Raw genomic sequence first — 23,286 nt, forward strand, 5'->3', positions numbered from 1 at the left:
TGCGGTGTCTGTGACCAAATCAAAGTGAAACAGCAACTTTCCTTTCCTTTTTATACACTTCTCTTTCCCTTTGCCCAGCTAGTTCAGTTTGAGGGCGTTACCTTTGTGCAAAGTACTTCCCTGCAGGCAAAAAAAAAACAAAAAAGCAATTTCAACAGAGTAGCTATCAGCCTTGTGTTGCCATTTCCTGCTCTGTGCCAGGTCAAAGTTACGGCGAATCAGCTTCAGAGCCTACGTACACCCACACCTATCTAGTGCCCATGGTTACACTGTTGTCTTGTTTGCTTATTGTTTTGTTTGTTTGCCATGGTTCCATCATGCGCAGAAAATTCTACCACAAAAATGTTTTTATGTTTTTTTTTTGGTGCATAATTGCAGAGGCCAAGAGATGCGACTCTTCTCGTCAAACCTCTCCCTGAAAGGCCGGCACCCAAAACAAGCTCACAATAACCCACCTTGATCACCTTCTTCTTGCTCGTTACGTCACTAGTTAGCATCCCTTTCTCCCCCCCCCTCACACCGCGTTTTCGCCCTGTGACGAGCAGACCAGTGACACACGTACGTGTGCGCACGGAGGCACACATCACACACGCTCGCACACTCTTAAGGTCATACAGCGAGTGCCAGAAGCGCTGAAAAGAGGAAGATAAGTTTGGGCGTAGTCTTCCTCAGTACGTTGAAGTTCTGAAGAAGGACCCCCGCCCAAAAAGGAAAGCCTATCTTTCCAGTTCCAAGAACCAGCCGAGCCTGATGCATACATGCAGCATTTTCTGTTTTTATTTCAGCCTGTGGTTTTTCTTTTTTTTTTACCTCAAAAACATTTCGAACCCATTCTCTTCCTATTACGTTTACAGACGGTTTGTTTTTTAATGATTAAGTACGTCCGATATCCGGCTCCCTTGACACCTCATTGGATAACTGCACCACATGGTACTACTACTGAGTCACAGAGGCCAGAGGGCTAAAGTCGCTTTGTGTGTTATTGCAAGTGCAGTGATTAACACCAACTCATGTCAAAATCCCCCTGGGCACAATTTTTACCAGCTGATTCACACACAGGAATTTAACACAATGTGGTAACCAGTGCACTAAAAATAGTGGAGTAAAGAATTTCAGTCGCCAGGATGTTCTAACTCTGGTCTGTGCCGAGCTCTGATGGGAGAGTCTAGAACAAGGGGGCATGACCTTGAAATTAGAGCCATGCCGTTCAGGGGTGATGTCAGGAAGCACTTCTTTACACAAATTGGAGCAGACGCCTGGAACTCTAACACCCCAACAAGCTGTTGAGGCTGGGGGTCCATTGAAAATTTCAAAACTTGAGATTGATAGATTTTTGTACGGTAAGGGGATTAAGGGTTCTGGAACCAAGGCGGGTAGATGGGAGATAAGATACAGATCAGCCATCATCTAATTGAATGGCGGAACAGGCTCGAGGGGCTGAATGGCCTACTGCAGTTCCTATGTTCCTTCCTAGCTCATGTCACCTGGGGCAATGGTGGGGACATCGCAATTGGGCTTAATGTCCCCAGTCTATTGTTTGGGGGAGAGGACAGGGAGGACAAATCAGCCAAGCTTCCTGTCCTATCTCCGTCTCCCGCCACCTCTCTGCTGCCGGCACAGGCATGATGGGCCGAATGGCCTCCTTCTGCGCCGAAAGATTCTATGACTCTGTCGGAGGCTTCATCCTCCTCAAATGGGCTCTTCTCCGCACCCAACTGAGCCGTGCTCTCAATCCGTTCCACTCTTACCCATCGCACCGTAGGCTTCAAATGGTTCCTTTCTCCTCCCGTGCCACTGCAGTCTCCTTTGGTGTACCCTCGGGGAACCATCCTTGCGCCCCCCCCCCCTTTCATTATTTACATGTTACCCCTTGGCCACGTCAATGGAAACATGGGGCCAGCTTTCACACATATGCTGGTGACACCAAGCTCTACCCCACCACCTCCTCCATCGACCCCTCAACTGTTGCCTCTGTCTCTAACTCCCTTTCTGTCCCAAGACCTGGATGAGCCAAAAAAAACTTCCTCCAACTTAACTGAAGCAATCCTCTTCGGCTCCCAGAAAGACCTACACTCCTCTGGCATCAAGTTTACCTCTCTTCCCAGCTACCACCACAGGTTCGGCCTGGAGTTTAGAGTTTTGATTTCCTTACCTAAGGAAGGATATACTTGCCTTAGAGGCGGTGCAATGAAGGTTCACTAGATTGATTCCTGGGATGAGAGGGTTGTCCTATGAGAAGAGATTGAGTAGAATGGACCTATACTCTCTGGAGTTTAGAAGGATGAGAGGTGATCTCATTGAAACATATAAGATTCTGAGAGGGCTTGACAGGGTAGATGCTGAGAGGCTGTTTCCCCTGGCTGGAGAGTCTAGAACTAGGAGGCATAGTCTCAGGATAAGGTGTCGGCCATTTAGGACTAAGATGAGGAAAAATGTCTTCACTCAGAGGGTTGTGAATCTTTGGAATTCTCTACCCCAGAGGGCTACCCCTGGATGCTCAGTCCTTGAGTATATTCAAGACTGTGATCGATAGATTTTTGGACTCTAAGGGAATCAAGGGATATGGGGATCGGGCGGGAAAGTGAAGTTGAGGTTGAAGATCAGCCATGATCTTACCAAATGGCACAGCAGGCTCGAGGGGCCATGTGGCCTATTCCTGCTCCTATTTCTTATGTTCTTAAGCGGAAACTTGCCATTTTGCACAGCCATGCGCTCAGATTCCTCCCTCCCGTCTGTTCGGTGAATAAAACCATCTGCAACATCACCTGTCCCGGCTCCTATGTCTTGGCCTTCATCATCAAGTCTCTCATCCACAATTTTATCGGCTTGTGACTGGGCTTTCCTTGCTACCTTCTACCGTTCGTAAACCACGAGTCAACCAAAATGCTGCCGCCTGTCCCAGGACCCCTGTCCTTGCCGAGCTTTCTGGGTCCTAGAGAAAATGGATGGTAAGATTCTCGGCCTCGCCTTCAAATCCCTCCACTCCCTTGCCCCTCGGTACCTCTGATCTTGAGTTGACCTCACATTCTGCCCAAGAGCAATTAGCATCTAATTGATCTCAGAAAAGGCATAGCCAACGAGATCTTGTGGCTTTAAAGGGGCACATCAGAATACACTAAACTGGACCGTAGCAGCAGGTTAATAGGTGAAATGGTTCAATGTTCTTTATAAAAGAGTACATCCCCCAATTTATCCCGAGCAATGCCACCGAAGATTCATTATTAAAAATAAACAAAAGAGTGACATAATCTGAACCCATCAATTAAATTCCAGCCTTTAAATGGCTCGCAGACACTTATTCTACATATAAATCATCCGGACCCCTTGGTTCAGTTCCAGTCTTGGGTTACGATTCAGGGCTTCTCCAAAGGATTTTTCCTCATTCCCAACATACAAAACAATTCCCATAGGCAAGCCCACGCTTCCTATGAACTGAAGCTCAACATCTTGGGCGCATCATCAGGGATAGCAAGTCCTGGGCGAAGAGATCCACTTATTGTCTCCGGATAACAAGTGGGATTTCCACTACACACTGCCCATCGCTTCACTGGATGATTATCAGCCAGGCCAGACACTTTCGTAGTAAATCAAAACCACTAAACAGATTTATTCACCGATAATCATTTACAGTAGCAAGTGATAACAGCACATTGGTAGTCAGTCCAAATGCCACGGCAGCTTTGTACCAGTTCATGAAAGGGTTACAGACAAACCAATCAATTAAGTTCCCTTGAATGGCTTTCCTTCAGGTCTTTCAAACAAACGACAAGCAGTTCCCAGAAGTAACTGCCTGATACTTAGATTAGAATCGTACACAGAATTACGTGGTTTACTGTGTTTTTGCCTCCTTGACTGTTGCAGTTTGATCAAAACCATAACTAACTGCCCAATCCTTCTGCCCTTTGAAGTACAGTCGCCGCTTTGAGAACTGTGAGACTGAGGAGCTTTACTTGGACAAGAAACAGCCAGCTCTATAATACATACACAAAGCATGCAAATGACGACATTAAGTTACCCCAATCAGATCGTCATTTTATAGTTAAAAACTTTTAATCCGATAATTTGAATAAATAACTTTGAATTAAGATAAAAACTGCGTGGAGAAAAAAAATACAATTTATTTTTCCACTCTTTTTTTTCTATGTATGACCATCCAAACCCCTGAATTAAATCCCAGCCTCTAATTCACTCCTGGATATATAAACTCTCTGAAGCCGAGTAGATTACAACACGTAGCTCACCCCTGGGTATCTGAGATTCCCTATTCTGCAGCTATTCACTTTTGTATGGCATACCTTTCTATAATGCTTATTACGATTTGCTTATGATCCTGTGGAAGTGGGCCAGTCTTGAGTACCGGGGGTGCATGGACAGGGATTTAGAGCTGGAACAAATTAAGGAGATGGGGAGGGGTGGTGGGATTGACAATCTTCTCTGGAGTGTAGGACGTCAGTGGAGCTTTGAGAGCACTGGGGTAAAGGGGATGCAGGTTGTGTAGGGGGGAGGCGGGCACATTGTGGATGACTTGCCGTTTATGAATGGTAGAATCAGGTAGCCCAGCCAGAGGTGAAAAAACATGGATTAAAGTTTTGGTGGCTGAGGAGAGGTAGAGATGGTGACAGAGATCATCTCAGGGGGAGGAGGAGGCAAGAGAAGGAAGCTAAATTGTGGAGCCAAAAGCTGAGAATCTTCATCTATGGGCTCAGCAAATACAAACCAGGTACAACTTATCTTCCTTTACTATCTGTACAAGTTGTCCTCAAGAGATTAAATGGATAAGGTCAGTGACTCAGTTGATTGGACCAGCAGCAGCTGTTGATGGGTTTCCAACTGCAATGTGCCATGTTTAACATTTCATCTGCAAATACTCTCTGCTACCTGCTGAGTGAGCTGTGCAATGCAATGTGGCGAGGCTGCCACATAACTTGCTGTGCCAGTCACCAGCGAATGTGATCTGAAATCCTCCAGCATGAAAGTTCCAACATTTGAGCTCTTATTTAAGATTGAATTACCAACCATTTCCCCACAAACAATCCAGTAGCTTCCGTGGTCATTTTCCCAGTGCCATCCAACAAACTACCCAATTTAGTAAATTCCAACTTCACAATTTGCCACGCTGGGATTTGAACAGTCGGCCTCTGGGTTGCTGGTCCTCCACCATAACCACTAGGCTACCCTCTCGACTTACCCTTACCACCAAAAACCCAGGGGGTGGGGATGGCTGGGTGTTTCAATCAGTTAAAGATTGAGGAGCGATCCAATCGAGGTGTTTAAAATGATAAAAGGATTCCATGGGGTAGATAAAGAGAAACTATTTCCTCTGGTGGGGGAATCCAGAACAAGGTTGACGCATAATCTTAATAAATTAGAGCCAGGTCATTCAGGAGTGAAATCGGGAAGTGCTTTTAAAAAGGGTGGTAGCAATCTGGAATTCTCTCCCCCGCCCCCACCCCCACCTCCACCCGAAAGGCTAAGGTTGCTGGGTCAATTGAAGCTTTCAAGACTGAGATCGATGGATTTTTGTCGGGAGAGGATATCAAGGGATATGGGGTTGAGGTGCAGATCAGCCATGATCTAACTGAGTTGCGGAGCGGGCTCGAGGGGCCGAATGGCCTATATTCATAAACTGGATTTTCACCTCTGGGACCCAGGATCAAGTCCAACCCAAAATCACTCGCCTCAAAAGTCTCCTTTTCACTGGCTGTGAATGTCCATTGTGAAATGAATTTGGAGCCGCCTTAATCCAGTTACTAATTGGCAAGGGCATTCAGCATAAAACATTTCACAATGGATACTTACAGCCATTGGCGAGAGAAGACTCTAATGTCATTGAGAGGTGATGGACCTGATAGAGGTCTTTAAGATTATGAAAGGGTTTGATAGGGTAGACGTAGAGAAGATGTTTCCACTTGCGGGGGAGACCAGAACTAGAGGCCACGGCAGGAGTAACTATGACTCTGATTCTGACTACGAGAGTGGTTGCAGCAGTCCAGTTACATTGTGGGTAACTCTCTAGAAATCTCAGTTACCTCGTGGTCCCCTCGTGGACAACAATACGACTTTCGTGTTGGCTAAACTGACAGTTCAAAGAATTCTAACGCGATCTGCGGAGATCAAGTAGCCTATAGGAGAGGGGAAAATTATTTTAGAAAAACCTTTAGATAACCCCTCGGGGCATCTCATTCCGGTTGGGATACGGACCAGGCGAAAAACCCAGTGTGTTGCCAGTAGCACCCGGCGCCAAATGTACACGCTGCGACAAAGCTGGACCTGGATAGCGGTCACGAGCTCATATACACATACTTATGAGGAGGAATTTATTCAAATTATACCAATAGGAGTACCCAATCAAATTCCATCTCAGACGGTCAATTGATTTTGTGGTGGAGAAACAACTGGGTGACAACTCTTCCAGAGTACGAGGGAGAGCAACCCCTCAGAAATAATTCCTGTGGGGCATCGCAATTGATTCGTACAAAGATGTTTTATAATTCAGGTCTCAAAATTGCATCAAAGAAGTGGAATACTGAGGAAGGTGAGATAAACACTGTCGACTCCAATTTACCAAGTACAAGCACTCACTGCGCAGCAATAAGAATTGATCCCATTAATGTGCCCAATCAATTGAAGGAAGCTACCATTCATTAGCCTAATGATAGTCTATTATGTGTATAATGTTACGAATACCTGGATTCATATACTATATTCAAAACACCAGGTTACAAAAATAACCACTACATGTACTAAATATAGTAGGAAAAGTGACTTCCATTCGATTGCCTGCCATTGCACTAAATGCGAAGGGCAGTGCCATGCTGCCTCTGTCGGCCAATTCAGTTGCACAGTGTCCTTTAAGATTTTCAGGAAAAATTGGTTGCGGCCAGCATGAGCGACATTTACACCCAGAACTTAGGAATAAGAAGAGTTGAGGATAGCATTCCTAAGAAAAAGACCAGTAAAAGATCGGTATGGTCCGAGGATGAAATAAGGAAGCTTGTTGAATTCGGGGCCAAATTTACAGGTCCCCGGAACATAAATAAAAGGATTAGTGAACAACTGAAGTCAAAAACAAATAAACGGATCTCCGATAAAAGGAGATTTCTTACTGCCAATGCAGAGCAGGTGAGGGAGGCAACAGTAAGTACATCAAGCGCAATAATAGAATTGAACGAATCGCTCGTGCGAAGAAAATCGAGAACTCACAACGCATTGTAGCGCTACTAACAATATCCAAACAGAAGATATTTTAAAGGGTAACACTCTCCAACGTGACATCAATAATTTACTCTTGGATGCCGAACAATTATTAAAGTGTCGGCCTGATCCTGAGGCAGAAGCCCAGGTAATCAGACTTATTGAGGTTATTACTAAAACAATTTTGGACAATAATAATAAACCATCTGGAAATAAAAAGACTAAGGGTTTTGTAAACAAGAATCAGAAGTACAAGCCCATTGTTAAAAAGAAACTCCAGATCAACAAAATGATACGCTAGGAAACAAGCTGCTTTTATGAGAACGTAAACTCTATTTAAAAGCGATAGAAGAAAACTTGCTCGTCAGATAATGGGCGGACCTGCGGGAATTAAATGCCCGTTAGGTAAAGCTGAACTTGATTCATGCTTTACAAATAAACTGTCAACTGTTAACAAGGCAGACATCAGTAAGTTCGTAAGCTGCATTCAGGCGGCTAATAACATCAATCTCACGAGAGCCAGTGAGAACAAAAAGAAATCTGCTCTCGAAAGCATGGTAGTTGGGAGTGCACCAGGTCCTGAACGGAACTACGGTCGATGACCTTAAAGACTCGAAGGAGGGGACTCCACTTTATTACCAAGGCTCTTCTCACTTTGGCTTAAAACACCTACTATCACGAAACTAATAAAAATGAGTAGAACGGCTCCGATACCAAAAAGTGAAGATACCGAACTTCTCAAGGACATAGGTAATTGGAGGCCAATTACAATTGGCCCAATGCTGCTTAGGCTTTTCAATAAAATCACTGCCAAAAATTTAGCTGACACCATTACCTTGAACCCTAGACAGAAAGGGTTCACTGCAACCAGAATATTGCAAAACATTATAAAAGGAAGTACAACAGAAAACAGCTAGTCGTTGTTTTCGTAGACCTAGTTAAGGCCTTCGACTCTGTGGGACACAAGTTAATATCAAAAGCATTAACACGGCTGGGACTAAGCAAGAACTTTATAAAATTGATAGAAAATCTTTACGTAAAGACAACAGTGATCAAAGGGGCGGGATTCAAAACCAATCCAGTTAAAATTAGTAGGGGTGTCAAGCAAGGCGACCCCCTTATCTCCTCTTCTGTTTAATATCACTTTGGACCCCCTATTGTGCTCGTTGGAGAGGGCTGGCTGTGGCATTTGGATGAAGATTAGTGATGGGCATATCAAATGCACGTTGCTGGTCTTCGCTGATGATATCGCAATAATCAGTGACTCCCATTCAGGAATGGAGCTAAATTTAAAGATCCTCGAATCATTCTGCAAAAAAAAAAACCGCCTTCTGATCATTATCAGAAAAAACGCAGGATTTCATCTGTCCACAAAGAAAAAAAATCATTCGTATATAACTATGGCAAGAACCGGCAGTTGAATGGGAAAGATCTGGCATTTGTCGATCCCGGAAGTTTTGAGAAATATCTCAGCGCCAGAATAGATCCACGGGTTGGAATACCCGAGGATAGTCGGGCAGGAAAATTAGAAAACTGGATCCAAAATTTAAAGGAAACCGAACTCAAACCAAGTCGGAAATGTGAGATCCTCAAAAGCTTTATTATCGCCAGATTTTATTTTCATTTAACTTTAAAAGGAAGCCTCTCAAAATACATTGATGAATCTGGACAATGTAGTTAAAAGGTCGGCAAAAGAAATACTACATTTACCCAATCACATCACTGATGGTTTGTTATATACTAAAAGCAGAATTGTGGGTCTTAGCTTACCCAAGTTCGAATTTCAGATTCCTTCTGCAATCGTGAGAAAGCTCGATGCCTTCAAGAAGTCAACTAATTCGATTTTAAGAGTGTCTTTTTTGTTCTATGGACAGGACAATCTCGGAAATATCGAAAGATTGAGGAACCTTAATGTGCTTAAAGAAGTATCCAATTATTCTGAACCATTAAGGAAAATGACCCTAGTAACATCGCAATTGGATCAGAAGTTAGTGACACTGAAGAACAAGTTGGGAATTTGATTCCCCGCCCCCCCACCCCCCCCGAGCTGTGGAAGGAGAAAAATAAAACATCTATGCCCATTGGAGGAACTTTAAATGTTATAAATGGTCCAATTTACAATATCAGGGTTCTGGCATAATGACATAATCGCGAATAATTGGGTCAGGCGCAATATCGGTATGAAACAATCTCAATTTATTAATGCTCTTTTAATTAGATCTAACCAATACCCCACCAGATACACCTTATCCCTTGGAAGACCCACGGCAATGAGAACATGCAGGAAGTGTGACTTGGCTAATGAAACAATGGTCGATGTCCCTCAGTTAAGAACGCAAGGATAAAAAGACACAACATAATCCTTGAGCAACTGAAGAACAACTGTCTGTGGTTAGGCATCGTATCTAGAACCCAGAATAAAGTCAGCCGATGGCAATCTGTGGAAACCAGATATAATCTTTCGTAAAGGGAATGGTTTTATAATGGTCGATGTAACCGTTAGATTCCAAGACAGCAATAAATCACTCGAGGTGGCTTGGACTGAGAAACAGGATAAATACAGAATGTTGGCATTTGCTATTAAAGGCCTTACTGGCCGAGAGACTATAAAAGTTTTTGGCTTTGTAATGGGTGCCTGGGGAAAATGGTTCAAAAAAAATAACTGATGAAATTCCTCAAAATTGACCACTATAAAACTTGTGTGTGTAGAATTTCAAGGCTCACAGTGCAGCTTACACCGGACATTTTGCATATTTTTATGAACTTAATATATTGTTTTTATATATTTTTTTAAAAATAGATTTAACATGTTTTATAATTTTTGTATGTTATATTTTAAGCAGTCCAATTTTTATTTATATGATTTTAATTATTTTATTATGCTATATTTTAATGTTGCGATTTTAATTATTTTATCTATTTGATATTTTATTAAACGGAATACAAAATTCCAGTTTATCTCCCTTGAGTAATCCAATGCTTGGTGTTATTCTGTGACACCTCCTTTTATATCACAACGGCCTGTCTTCCCTCTCCCTATACACCAGCTGCTCCCCCTTGTCTGAGATATTTCGCCGGAATTGACATAGTGGACAAGCCACTTAAACACTTGAAATATACACTCATTTAATGGATTTTGATTCCAAGAGTGTACTTAAAGTAGTCACTAACTAATCCAATGGGGAATTCTGGAGAAACTTCTTTACCCAGAGAGTGGTTAGAATGTGGAACTCGCTCTCACAAGTAGTTGAGGCGAATGGCTTCAAACACACGAGGGGAAAAGGGATAGGGTTAGATGAAGTAGGGAGGGAGGAGGCTGGTGTGGAAAATTAACATGGGCTGGACCGAATGGCCTGTTTCTGTACTGTACATTCTGTGTAACTCTATGACAGTGGCTGGATTTGATGCTATATCCTAGAGGTGAAAACCCAGTGTCTAACTCGTCCCCACCAGCCAGTTTCCCCCAGCCGCTCAATTTTTGATGGTAAATTGGCGATCACACTGAGGCTCCACAAAGTGGCAGACATGGAAATGAAGAAAATGTCACACTGGGCACCGCAGAAGGGGGCACTATACTGAAGCACATTGTTGGGCAGAGTGATATGTACCCGAGCTAGGAGCACTTGGTGCTGACAAGTCAGGGCCGGAAATGGAAAGTGATCCATTTTCCAGCATTGCTATGCTTCACCTCCTACGAGCAAAGTGAGACGACACAAATCCCGAAACTGGGATCATCGATGAAGACAAGTTGTTCAGATGCACCCCTGAAGACAGAAGGGGCATAGGTGAATTGGGACTGATGTTTGTGGGGTCTAATAACCTTGTCCTGTTTCGAAAAATTTTGATTCTTAACTTTTAGAACTAACATCAAACCTTGCACCAGAGGTGGCTGGTTTGATTTGCCATGAAAGCAACAAGCAACTGGAAATCCTGCTCCATGTCCATCCACTCCCGAGACAACCTGGTCAAAACCCAGTGCCATCCAGCCTGACTGCAACTCAAACCTGGGTCTCTAAGCCCAATCCCAACACCAAGCAGTTTGCGGTTACCTGCTCAACTTACTCAAATTCACCAACCCATTGGAGCGCCCAACAATTCTGGACGATGGCCGCAGATCCCCTTAAGTCTCCGCTCCCCGGAACACCCAATCGGTCCCAAGCTAAACAGCCTCAAATCAGTGCCCATCGCCACGATCTCTCAGCAGAAAACACAAAGGTCCCTGAGCCAGAAACAGGACAAACCAATATTCAGACTCTGTATTCAGGTCTCTGTTTGCCTGCACAACAGTCACTGCACATCAAAAACAAAACATGGGACTGTGGGTTGGGATGGTAAGAAAGAACGTGTGTTTATTTAGCACCTTTCACAACCTCAGGACATTCCAAAACGCTTTACAGCCAATGAAGTACTTTTGACGTGTGGTCACTGTTGTAATTTAGGAAACGTGGCAGCCAATTTGCGCACAGCAAGGTCCCACAAGCAGCAATGTTAACAATGACCAGATAATCTGTTTTTAGGAGTTGACTGAAGGATAAATATTGGCCAGGCCACCGGGGAGAACCCCCCAGCTCTTCTTCGAATAGTGACGGGGGATCTTTAGGCCTTCAGGCCTTATCCAAATAGCAGTCTCTGAGCGAGCAGCACTTTCTCGGTGCAGAGTGTCACAATAGAAGGGCAAGCATAAGAAAAAAAAATGGACACCGAGCAAGGTACAAGAGGGATGCCTGTTCCTGTGGGACCAAACCCTAGCAAGAGTCTGTGCTTTCAGGAAAAGAGAGGGGAGAAAATTGGGGCGGGGAAAAGAGTTAACCTTTAGCTAGTTAGAAACCAGGTGTGCTGAGGGTCAGTCTGTCCTGGATTGAGACTGGCCAAACTCAACGAGCTATTTAAACAGTGAGAGATCAGGTCTTCATGCAGCTAGGGCACAGCTGCATTTCTTTCTCTCTCCTCTCCCCCCCCCACCCCGCCCTCCACAAGTGAAAGGCTAGAGTCCCCCACCCATAATACTGCATCCTAACACCCCAGCAAGCTCCCACTGAGTGAACTATGTTTCATACCACTCATCGAGGATTTCAGACCGAAAAAAAGCATTTTTGTGGTAAAATCACAAGTGCATTTGCAATGCAATTATTTCCCCTTTAGTGTTGACTTTTCAGTTTGCAGCCCTTTGGTGCAATGCAGATACAAGTTAGACAAAGTGAGGCTAGAACATGGAATGCATTACATTATAATAGTCTATTGAAGACAAGTCAGTTGGAGAGAGAGAATTAGATAAACACTTGAGGGAAAATATTACAGGGCAACAGGAAAGAGCAGGGAACTGGGATTAGAGAATTCCAATGGGGGAGCTAACAATGGGCTAAGCAGCCTCTTGTGGGCTGAAATTTCTATTAATCTATAAAATGGCTTTAAATTAAAGAGTCAAAAAAACAGAATCCAGGCAAAGCATTTTCTCCTCTCCACACCCACCCCAACTCAGAATGAACAGAAACCAGTTCCTAAACTATTCTTATATTTTTAAATTAAGCTAACCTTTACTGAAGTGAAATGAATCTGTACACTTACTACTTTCTCCATCATGCTTTGTTACTCCTAGTTTATGCTGGTTAGAGGCAGCCCTGAAGCAGACATTTTGTATAGAACTCATGCGACATCATTAATGGGGAATAATACCCACAAACCACTGCCCCATTGATGAGGTCACAGGGGGAGGAAAAGAGAGATTTAACCTGCAGTTCCAACACGGCCTGTTAGAGAGTAACCGCCTTGTGCAGTTCCGTTCAGTTATGGGGGTCACAGAGACCAGGGAGGTCATAAGCCCCACCCGCACTGCTGCAATTGACCTCAGCACCTCTGAGCTAGACGGAAAACAAACCAGCCAGGGTTCCTGCTCCTGAACTCTCTCCAATCAGCCCCCTCAGAATGCGTATCGTGTTGACGCTCTCAAGACTCACGTGAGAAAGGGGCAACTGATCGAGGAACCAGAGGGCGGTTGGAATCAGTGGAACAGCATCACAGCGAGAGTCGGCAGGTTCAGTTATTGGAGAAATTTAGAAATTAAACATTAAAAAAAAAAGAAAATGAGGAGTGGCAGTCCACCGATCTCTCAACTTCATATCATTGCTCCAGCAAACATTATATATATAAACACTCCTTTTATCCCGGGAAAACGAGCATGGTTTCAACTGTTGGCTATAGAAGAATCATCTGCAATCTTAAATGCCAAGGAGTGTGGTGTCAGGGGATAGACCAGTATCAGCACCAAGGTCAGGTGCAGCACAGACTGGATACAGACTGCCTACAGCTCCCTCTACTGTGCCCCGACAATTTGCTTCAGTCCCTACCTCAAAGCAGCTTCTCCCGATTGCACCAGTGAGACATTTTCCCACAACAGCCATCCTGCAATCTCTCTCTCTCGCACACAGTTTCGTACTTTAGGCCCTTGCCCACCGAGAACCGGATTGGGACTGCCCCTAAACTATTGCACACAGCAGAGGGACAGTCCAGGGCTGCATTTGCACCCAGGTGCCCGGGGACAATAGGACCCAGTCCACCGCCCGCATGCCTTAAAACGTGTTCAGGCTCCACCCGGTGGTTCAGTGGAGAAATACACCACCTGGTGCTGCACAGACCAGGAGAGTCCCGTATTCGATCCCAGGTCCGTGCGGAGTGAGCTGATCTCGGGCCGTGCCCGTACGCCACTTCCGCCCGCTTCCTAACCGGCCGATTCCATCGGCGAAAGCCAGAGGGATTAACCGTCCATTTTGTTGGTTCAGGAAAGGCACAGGGGATACCCGAGAACAACGGAAACGGGGAGAAACCAGTTCATTTGCAGCAATCTTGTTCATCTCTGCTGATGATTCCCGATGCTAAAGAATACTTTCTCCGATCATTTACTGTCCTCTTGCAAATCAGCAGGCCAGTACCGGTCATCCATGTAGTGATTGACGTCAGAGTTTGTTTCAGAAGCCGTGTGTTCCTGTTCCGCCGACAACTGACTGCACAGTTTTTGTTCCCACGGGATCTCCACCAGTCGGTACAACTCCATCGAGGTGCAGGCATCCTCAACAGAACAGTGCCCATCTCTGCCAACCTGCCACAAGAGCGAATGATAGCAAATCAGGGGGGAAAGGTTTCCCTGACACCCACCTCCCCCTCCACATTTTCTCTCCTGAAGGCTGATTGCCGGTTCCAGCTTCCAGCCGGACACCCCCCCACTTCCAGTACCTTGTCCAAGTGCCCATTTTGCAAAGGCAAGGCTGGACAGTGAGTGGAGGCAGGCAATGCAACCGTGAGGGGCATCGTAGCGGAGGCCTTATCCCGTTCTCACTAGACACCCACACCCGTGCCGATGCCAGCAAAAGTCACTATCAGGAGCAGGAATCCTTTCCCCAACCCTAACCGATGCCAACTGTACCATCCCAACTGCTGCCTTGCCCAGGACCAACTAACCCGGCACAGACTGGGATTGGACCTGGCACCCAGTGGTCTGTGTAACTCGGTGCCAAACGGCTGGGTTTATCTCTGGTGGTGCTGCTGGCTGCGCGAGACCTGTACGTTAGGGGCCGCTGGTTCTCATACAAGTGGCTCGAGACTGTCTCATCTTCAATCCACCTGCATCTCTGCTGCAGATGGTGTCGTAACTGCCGTATTCTGAAATTGCAAAGTTACAACAGAGGGTGCAACACAGATAACATTGGTTCCTTATTGCCAAACAAACATCCTGCAGGATCACGATGCAGAACTGGATTTAATTATTGGCGTTGGCTGTTTGACACCAGGTCGCTGTTGAAAACAGCCGACCTACATGAGGAAAGCCTCGTGACTGAACATATCCCCTGAACAGCAGGGCAGTGATGCATGGATACATTATATAGAACAGTTTCGGGTGGTGCTGTTAGGTGAGTCAGCAATGGCCCTATCCGTAGCACTGAGCCAGAAGGTTGTGGGTTTAAGCCCCACTCCAGGACCTGAGCACGTAATCGAGGCTGACATTTCAGTGCAGTATCGAAGGGGTGCTGTATGTCGGAGGTGCTGGGTTTTATTTTTGGACAAGAAGTTAAACTGAGGCCCCGTCTGCCTGTTGAGGTGGACAGACCATTCAAAGCCCAGGGAGTTCTCCCACAGACTCGGCCAACATTTATCCCTCAACCAAAAAAAATAATCCACGGGCCACTTCTTTGTGGGAATTGGCTACTGCATTTACCTACATAACAGTGACTGTACATTAACAGTAACCCACTGGCTGTGAAGTGGGCATCGCAAGATTAAAAGCACGATATAAATGCAATTTATTTCTTTATTCTTGTAAATCTCAGCTGCAGGGCAAACTCCACGGCACGTGGACACTGCAGTTTTCTAATCGATGGACTTTCCTAGCTGGCTAGGGGAAGCACCAAGTAGGAAATGGAACCACATCGCCAGCCTGGGCGGGTCAAATACTCCAGCAGGGGAAAAGCTCTCACTCCCAACAGACAGCAGCTTAACTTAATTCCCGGAGCAAAAGAATCAGTCGGTTCTTGTACTCACCTGGATGTTTTTGTGCAGAAGCTGCTTCGCCAGATTCTTCAGGGACACGGACTCTCTTTCTGGAAACCCAGCCTTCCTCTTCAACATTGGAATTCTACTCGTGTCCCTCGTCAGAGATTTCGGGTGAAAATACTTCAGTGCTTTAAAGTCGTTGTGCAGTGCGTGACCCACCACAATTTTACCCTTCAGGATCTTCAATATCTGAATGGAAACACAAGTTAGAAATGTAACTGTTGCAATAAATTATGAATCTATCTGTCTGATTTAGTTTCCCCATCCCAAGTCAGTGTTGCACAGAGGGAGTTCCTTCATCGTCGCTGGGTCAAAATCTTGGAATACCCGACATAACAGCACTGTGGGAGCCCTTTCACCACACAGACTGCAGCGGTTCAAGAAGGCAGCTCACCACCACCTTCTCAAGGGCAACGAGGAATGGGCAATAAATGCCGGCCTCGCCAGCGACGCCCACATCCAGAGAATGAATTTTTTAAAAAGTTATTTCTGTGCGGATGTGTCTGTATGGTCTTTTTTCCTGGCTGATAGTCACATCCTGCAACAAGATAGGTTATATTTCATTGACAGCACTGCCGACCACTGGGTTTTGTTTATTCCAATAAAAACATGGCGACAGCCCCCCCGCAGACTCACCCTCCCTCCCTCCCTCCCTCGCAACCCCACCTCTATCCTGACCTTCAGACCCGGACGAATCCCTCCACGCACAGGCCCAGCCCCAATCAGGTCCACACCTGTCGCTGGAGTCGTGCTTACCTGCCTGACTGCTCCACTCCCCGAGAGACGTCACAAGACGACATTAATAAATGCTTAAAACAACAAACTTCTCCTATTAACCTGCGTACGGTGTCAGAGTGTCTTATCGACACCGATATCACGATTTAAATTGTGAGCTTATTTTAGTTTCATTGGACTTGATGTTTAATTATATTAGTGGTGCCTCCTCAGTTTGAGGGGACGCTTGTACAGTTGCCTGTTAATGAGACTGGGGCAATCCAGCGGCACCTCTGTTGGTTCATTTAAAATAGGCAACTGAAGCTCCTCCTTCTCTACAAACTCCACATTTAAATATCAAGGTGAATGACATCATCAGACAAGGTTCAACCTCAAAAGGACGATGTTTGTTTGTTATAGTTGGATTTTTATAGTTATCAATTGAATTAGGAATTCAATGGGGAAATGTGTGCTCACCCTCCAGGGATCTGGGTTCCAAAAACTAGCAGATCCCTCCAGATATTCTCTCCATCCCAATTGTTCTTGACTCAATTTTATCGACACTATATTTTTGCTCGGAACGTTCCACTTTTGTTCCTCCCAAGCCTGAAGTACTCAATCATACACACACTCTTCCTCCTCACTGGGTTAAGATCACCATCGCACCAGCTCCTAATATAACTCACACTTTGCAGGGACTTCAAATCTGAAAAACTCCTCAGTTTCCCCAACATTTTAAAACCCGAACTTGGTGTCAGCTAATCACTGCTTCTCCATTCGCTACATCATCTCTTCTACTCCTTGTCAACCTTGGTGCTCTGGGCTTTAGTCCTTCAAGTGGATTTTCAGTTTCAAAAAGACTGCGGCTGTAAACGCAGATAATTGATGTTGCACTGTTCATGTTATTTATGTAAAAAATATCCCAGCAGCATTGTTGGCCCATCCTGCTTTTCCAAATACTGACTGACTTATGTTTGGCTCCTTTATCCCAAAAGCAGAACTGTAGATTCACAAACACGGATCGGAATATTACAGGCATAAACTCCTGTGGCATTGCTCGTGGAGAATTGCCGTGTCGCTGTTTTATAACAATAGGTGTCGTACACAAAGCGTGACAGAGAAGCATTGCAGGAAGTAAACACGACACTTAAAAGAAAGACTTGAATTTATATAGCGCCTTTCACGACCTCAGGATGTCCAAAGCGCTTTACAGCCAAATAGGTACCGCAAACAGCAATGTGATAATGACCGGATAATATGTTTTAGTGATGTTGGTTGAGGGATAAATATTGGCCTGGACACCGGGGAGAACTCCCCCGCTCTTCTTTTAAATAGTGCTACGGGATCTTTTACATCCATCTGAGAGTGCAGACGGAGCCTCAGTTTAACATCTCAGCTGAAAGACGGCATCTTCGGCAGTGCAGCACTCTCTCAGTATTGCACTGGGAGTGTCAGCCTAGATTTTGTGCTCAAGTCTCTGGACCCATGACCTTCTGACTCAAGGAGGTAAGAGTGATGCCAACTGCACTCTTACCTCTGAGTGCGTGCAGTACACAAGACTTAACACAGTCTATGGATCATTACATACTCCCGTTCACTCACCTCCCTCTGTGCAACACTGAACACGATGGCACTCGCCATGTGCTGCTTTCGGATGCCGCTCCACCGTGTCCGGTAGTCGGCGATGGGAAGCCCCGGCTTCACGTACTTGTCGTAGACGACGTCGCCCTGATAGTTGACGATGCTGCACCTGGCCACTTCGCCGAGGCGCCCGCCGGGGCCTGTGCCCACCATCTCGCAGTCGATCGCCACGCACTTGGCGGCCTTGCGACAGAAGCTTGGCGGGCTCACTGGGCGGGGGGTCACCGCAGCCGCGGCCAGCGAGAGTTCACCGGGGTTCGCGAGAGCCAGTGCGTCTGCCATTTGTGCCGGGGGGTCCCTCTTGCTGGCGGACTTTGGAAATATGGTAGGGTGGCCGTTTTCCACTTTAGGCTGGGGGACACCAGACAAGGTGGAGTGATTCCCATCTACATCAGAACGGCACGGCCGCTCGGCTTTTCTAGACTGAACCGTGCAGTTTGGTTTCTTGGAGCGTGGGCGCCGAGGTCGGTCGGCCAGCCCTTCCTTCCCTTTGAACCGTCTCTTCTTCAGGATCCCTTCTCTCTCCAGAAACGCCTTCCGCTCCCGGAAGCGTTCGTGCCTCCGGCTCGGCTTCTTCTTGCGCTTCCCGGACCGGCTGTCGGAGCAGCCGGGGCCCGGCGTCGAGCCAGGCGTGCAGCCGAGGAACTGGGCCGAGCTGGAGAACCCGTGGAACCGCCGCCTGGCGGCCGGGGAAGCAAGGTCCACTCTCGCGTCGGCCACACTCGGCATCTTTTAATCACAGCTGGAGTGCGGGGGCCTCTCGGAACCTGGAAAACAGAAGAAACTTTTAATCCCAGGGGAGAGTCGCAGCAATAATCTAACATGGTGCACCACAGAATGCTGACGCACGGTGCTGCACCTTTTTTTTAAAAATTCGTTCATGGGATGTGGGCGTCGCTGGCAAGGCTGGCATTTATTGCCCATCCCTAAATGCCCTTGAGAAGGTGGTGGTGAGGCGCCTTCTTGAACCGCTGCAGTCCGTGTGGTGAAGGTTCTCCCACAGTGCTGTTAGGAAGGGAGTTCCAGGATTTTGACCCAGCGACGATGGAGGAACGGCGATATATTTCCAAGTCGGGATGGTGTGTGACTTGGAGGGGAACGCGCAGGTGGTGCTGATCCCATGTGCCTGCTGCCCTTGTCCTTCTAGGTGGTAGAGGTCGCGGGTTTGGGAGGTGCTGTCGAAGAAGCCTTGGCGAGTTGCTGCAGTGCATCCTGTGGATGGTTCACACTGCAGCCACAGTGCGCCAGTAGTTCATCACCCAGCGAGACCCTGATTTGAAACGTGCCACCCGTGGGAGGTGCTGATATAGAAAGAAAAAAGGCCCGATCGTTTGATCTACAATTGGGACCCTCAATGCCTCAGAGCTCTTGGGTTTGGGAAGGAAACGTCCGGTGCACATTAGCGATGCTAAACACTAGTAAATGGAATATTTCCCAGGAGCAGGCTCAACTATGCGTCTGCCCGGGGTTCAATAAGAATGTCAGCCTTGGCTCAGTCGGTAGCACTCTCACCCGAGTCAGAAAGTGGCGTGTTCAAGCCCCGCTTCAGGATTTGAGCTCCTAACCGCGGCTGGCAGGCCAGTGCAGTGGAGAGGGAGTGCTGCATTGTCAGGAGGTGCCGAGATGTTGCGTTAAACCAAGGCTCGGGTAGATGAGAAGATCCTGCGGCACTATTTGAAGAGCAGAGAAATGCCCTGGCCAACACGGCCAAAACCAAAAAAAAGAGATCATTAACGTCATCGGTGTTTGTGGGGTTTTGTCTGCAAAACAAGTGACAGCAATTCAAAAGTAATCTATGGTCTGCGCGCACTTTTGGATGTTTGCATTTATATAGCGCCTTTCACAACCTCACAAAGCGCTTTACAGCCAATGAATTACTTTAAGCAGTGTTCAAGCCCCAGGTGAGGGGTCCGGGGAGTGGGACAGGTGAGGGGGCCGGGGAGTGGGACAGGTGAGGGGGCCGGGGAGTGGGACAGGTGAGGGGGCCGGGGAGTGGGACAGGTGAGGGGGCCGGGGAGTGGGACAGGTGAGGGGGCCGGGGAGTGGGACAGGTGAGGGGGCCGGGGAGTGGGACAGGTGAGGGGGCCGGGGAGTGGGACAGGTGAGGGGGCCGGGGAGTGGGACAGGTGAGGGGGCCGGGGAGTGGGACAGGTGAGGGGGCCGGGGAGTGGGACAGGTGAGGGGGCCGGGGAGTGGGACAGGTGAGGGGGCCGGGGGAGTGGGGCAGGTGAGGGGGCCCGGGGAGTGGGACAGGTGAGGGGGCCGGGGGAGTGGGGCAGGTGAGGGGGCCGGGGAGTGGGACAGGTGAGGGGGCCGGGGGAGTGGGGCAGGTGAGGGGGCCGGGGGAGTGGGGCAGGTGAGGGGGCCGGGGGAGTGGGGCAGGTGAGGGGGCCGGGGGAGTGGGGCAGGTGAGGGGGCCGGGGAGTGGGACAGGTGAGGGGGCCGGAACATTCTCTGCTCTTCTTCCTGAGGGGGGCAGACGGGGTTTAACGTCTCATCTGAAAGTCGGCTCCTCCGGCAGTGCAGCGCTCCCCCAGAACTGCTCAAGGCTCGGGAGTGGGGCCCGAACCCACGACCCTCTGACTCAGAGGCGAGCGCGGGACTCGCTGAGCCACGGCGGACACCTAACGGAGGCTCGGGGCCTCAGCCTGTGGAATCTCCTCTTCCCCCCAGGAGAGAGAGGCCCCCGGGCCGGCCCGCTCACTGAGGCAGTGTCGCGAACTCTATTCCTGGGTTAGGATGATCCAGGCCCCCGGCCCCCCGCACTCCCCCGGCCCCCCGCACTCCCCCGGCCCCCCGCACTCCCCCGGCCCCCTCACCTGCCCCGATCCCCGGACCCCGGGCCCTCACCTGCCCCGATCCCCGGGCCCTCACCTGCCCCGATCCCCGGACCCCGGGCCCTCACCTGCCCCGATCCCCGGACCCCGGGCCCTCACCTGCCCCGATCCCCGGACCCCGGGCCCTCACCTGCCCCATTCCCCTGACCCCGGGCCCTCACCTGCCCCGATCCCCGGACCCCGGGCCCTCACCTGCCCCGATCCCCGGACCCCCTCACCTGCCCCATTCCCCGGGCCCCCTCACCTGCCCCACTCCCCGGGCCCCCTCACCTGCCCCACTCCCCGGGCCCCCTCACCTGCCCCATTCCCCGGGCCCCCTCACCTGCCCCATTCCCCGGGCCCCCTCACCTGCCCCATTCCCCTGACCCCGGGCCCCCTCACCTGCCCCACTCCCCGGGCCCCCTCACCTGCCCCATTCCCCGGGCCCCCTCACCTGCCCCATTCCCCGGGCCCCGGGCCCCCTCACCTGCCCCATTCCCCTGACCCCGGGCCCTCACCTGCCCCGATCCCCGGGCCCCGGGCCCTCACCTGCCCCGATCCCCGGGCCCTCACCTGCCCCGATCCCCGGTCTCCGGGCCCTCACCTGCCCCGATCCCCGGACCCCGGGCCCTCACCTGCCCCGATCCCCGGTCTCCGGCCTCTCCGCTGCCGCCCGGCGCCACGTGTATCTCGGGCTCCACCTTCTCCTGCTGATTGGTCCATTCGCTTGCACCGTCCCGCCTCTCTCTCACTCTCATTGGCTGTACGGCAGCCACTGACAGACCAATCTAGCGTCTTATTGGCGGCAGTTTCTTTTAACGTCATAAAGGATGGCTGCGTCACAAGTGGGGGCGTTTAAAAAAGCGACAAGAGGCAACCGGAGCAGGGCGGATACTCGCGGGCCAACGACAGCGCCACCCAGCGGCCGGAGGACAAAACAAGGGACTGGGCAGAGCTCCATAATACTTTAGGGTAGAGCTGACAGCTTGAGCTAATACACAGGGGGTCAGATATTTGATTTATGAGATAACCTGACGATGAACTATCTTTATCTCTAAATAAGGAGTCAGGAAAGGGAAACCTTATTGCTCAAATCTGCTCAGGAACATAGCAACAGGAGAAGGCCATTCGGCCCCTCGAACCTCTTCCACCTTTCAATTAGACCATGGCTGATGTGTGTCATCATCCTAAAACTTGACCAGTTTACGTCGTTTCTGAATCCAGGACGTTTCTGTAAATTATAAACATTTGCAAGAGGCTGTGGATGCTCAGTCATTGAGTATATTCAAGACTGAGATCGATGGATATTTGAACACTAAAGAAATCGAGGGACATGGGGAAAGGGCGGGAAAGTGAAGTTGAGATAGAAGATCAGCCATGATCTTTTTGAATGGCGGAGCAGGCTCAAGGGGCTGTATTGCCTACTCCTGCTCCGATTTTTTAATGTTATGTTCTTATTAGGGGTCATGGCACCAACCCCTGAGAAATTCCACTCCTTACTTGACCACACACTAACACCGAGTCACAATGAGTCTAAAGCACAGAAATAGGCCATTCGGCCCAACCGGTCCAGGCTGGCGTTTATGCTCCACACAAGCCTGCTCCCTCCCTACTTCATCTAACCCTATCAGCATAGCCTTCTATTCCTTTCTCCCTCATATGCTTATCTAGCTTCCCCTTAAATGCATCTATGTTATTTGCCTCAACAACTCCTTGTGGTAAGGAGTTCCATATTCTTACTACTCTTTGGGTAAAGAAGTTTCTCCTGAATTCCCTATTGGACTAACATTTCACTTTTAATAACCACCCCTTGCTTCCTTTCAGCTACTTTCTTATCCATTCCCAAATTTTATTTTGAATTCCCTGTGCTTCGAGTTTATGAAGCAGCCTTTGTCAAAGAATTTCTAGAAGTCCAAATACATCATGTGATAAGGTTTACCACAGGCCATTTGATGTTTCACCTCCTCAAAAAAGGAGGTGAAGTTGAAACAGGAATACCAGCGAATATATCCCACAGGGAATCCTGCAAATCCGTATTCTTTCTGTCTGGACACCAATCTACATGTATCGAAGTGCAAACTTTGAGTGCCACTTGGATACTGCTGTGTAGAATTTTAACATGAACTAAATGAGGGGCAGCGGCATACTTTATCAGACGCATGTTAGGAATTGGTGCTCTCAACACAGAATTCCGTGTGATGGAAGTACGTGTCAGGAATTCAGGTGCGGAGGTCAACGAGCCGTGCACAATTCCCCCAACATTAATTTTAATGACAGAAAATCATGCAGGGTGCAGACCCCTATGACTGAATTTGTGATTTGCACTCCCGTCGGCATGAAATTCTACACCAGGAAAGAAAAAAGAAAGACTTGCATTTAT

The 23,286-nt window shown here is 48.2% G+C and overlaps 1 protein-coding gene across 5 annotated transcripts; it reads right to left on the minus strand.

Annotated features, from left to right (window-relative positions):
* Nucleotides 1-39: 39 nt before the first annotated feature.
* LOC137301748 (apoptosis-enhancing nuclease-like) lies at nt 40-21,617 on the minus strand. Of its 5 annotated transcripts, XR_010958354.1 has the most exons (5): nt 21,542-21,617; nt 18,052-18,857; nt 15,724-15,924; nt 13,811-14,287; nt 40-120 (listed from the first exon to the last, which is right to left on the minus strand). XR_010958354.1 is itself a non-coding variant. In XM_067971365.1 (4 exons), exons 2-4 carry the CDS (start codon nt 18,817-18,819, stop codon nt 14,084-14,086), a joined length of 1,173 nt encoding a protein of 390 aa, XP_067827466.1. In that variant the 5' UTR covers nt 18,820-18,857; nt 21,542-21,617; the 3' UTR covers nt 3,584-14,083. The 5 variants fall into 5 exon arrangements, 4 of the variants coding, with proteins under 4 accessions (XP_067827466.1, XP_067827468.1, XP_067827467.1 ...); XM_067971365.1 differs by lacking the exon at nt 40-120 and having other exon boundaries at nt 3,584-14,287; XM_067971367.1 differs by lacking the exons at nt 40-120; nt 21,542-21,617 and adding an exon at nt 21,480-21,521 and having other exon boundaries at nt 3,584-14,287.
* Between the last annotated feature and the right edge of the window lie 1,669 nt (nt 21,618-23,286).

This window comes from Heptranchias perlo, chromosome 34, assembly GCF_035084215.1.
Source record: "Heptranchias perlo isolate sHepPer1 chromosome 34, sHepPer1.hap1, whole genome shotgun sequence".
Classification (NCBI taxonomy): domain Eukaryota; kingdom Metazoa; phylum Chordata; class Chondrichthyes; order Hexanchiformes; family Hexanchidae; genus Heptranchias; species Heptranchias perlo.

Excerpts from the sequence above, each read along its gene's own strand:
- LOC137301748 (XM_067971365.1), bottom strand. The coding sequence starts at position 18,819 with ATGCCGAGTGTGGCCGACGCGAGAGTGGACCTTGCTTCCCCGGCCGCC. Across the intron at positions 15,925-18,051 it reads TCAGTGTTGCACAGAGGGAG|ATATTGAAGATCCTGAAGGG; the intron begins GTGAGTGAACGG and ends GTTTCCATTCAG. Across the intron at positions 14,288-15,723 it reads TTCTGCACAAAAACATCCAG|GTTGGCAGAGATGGGCACTG; the intron begins GTGAGTACAAGA and ends CTCTTGTGGCAG.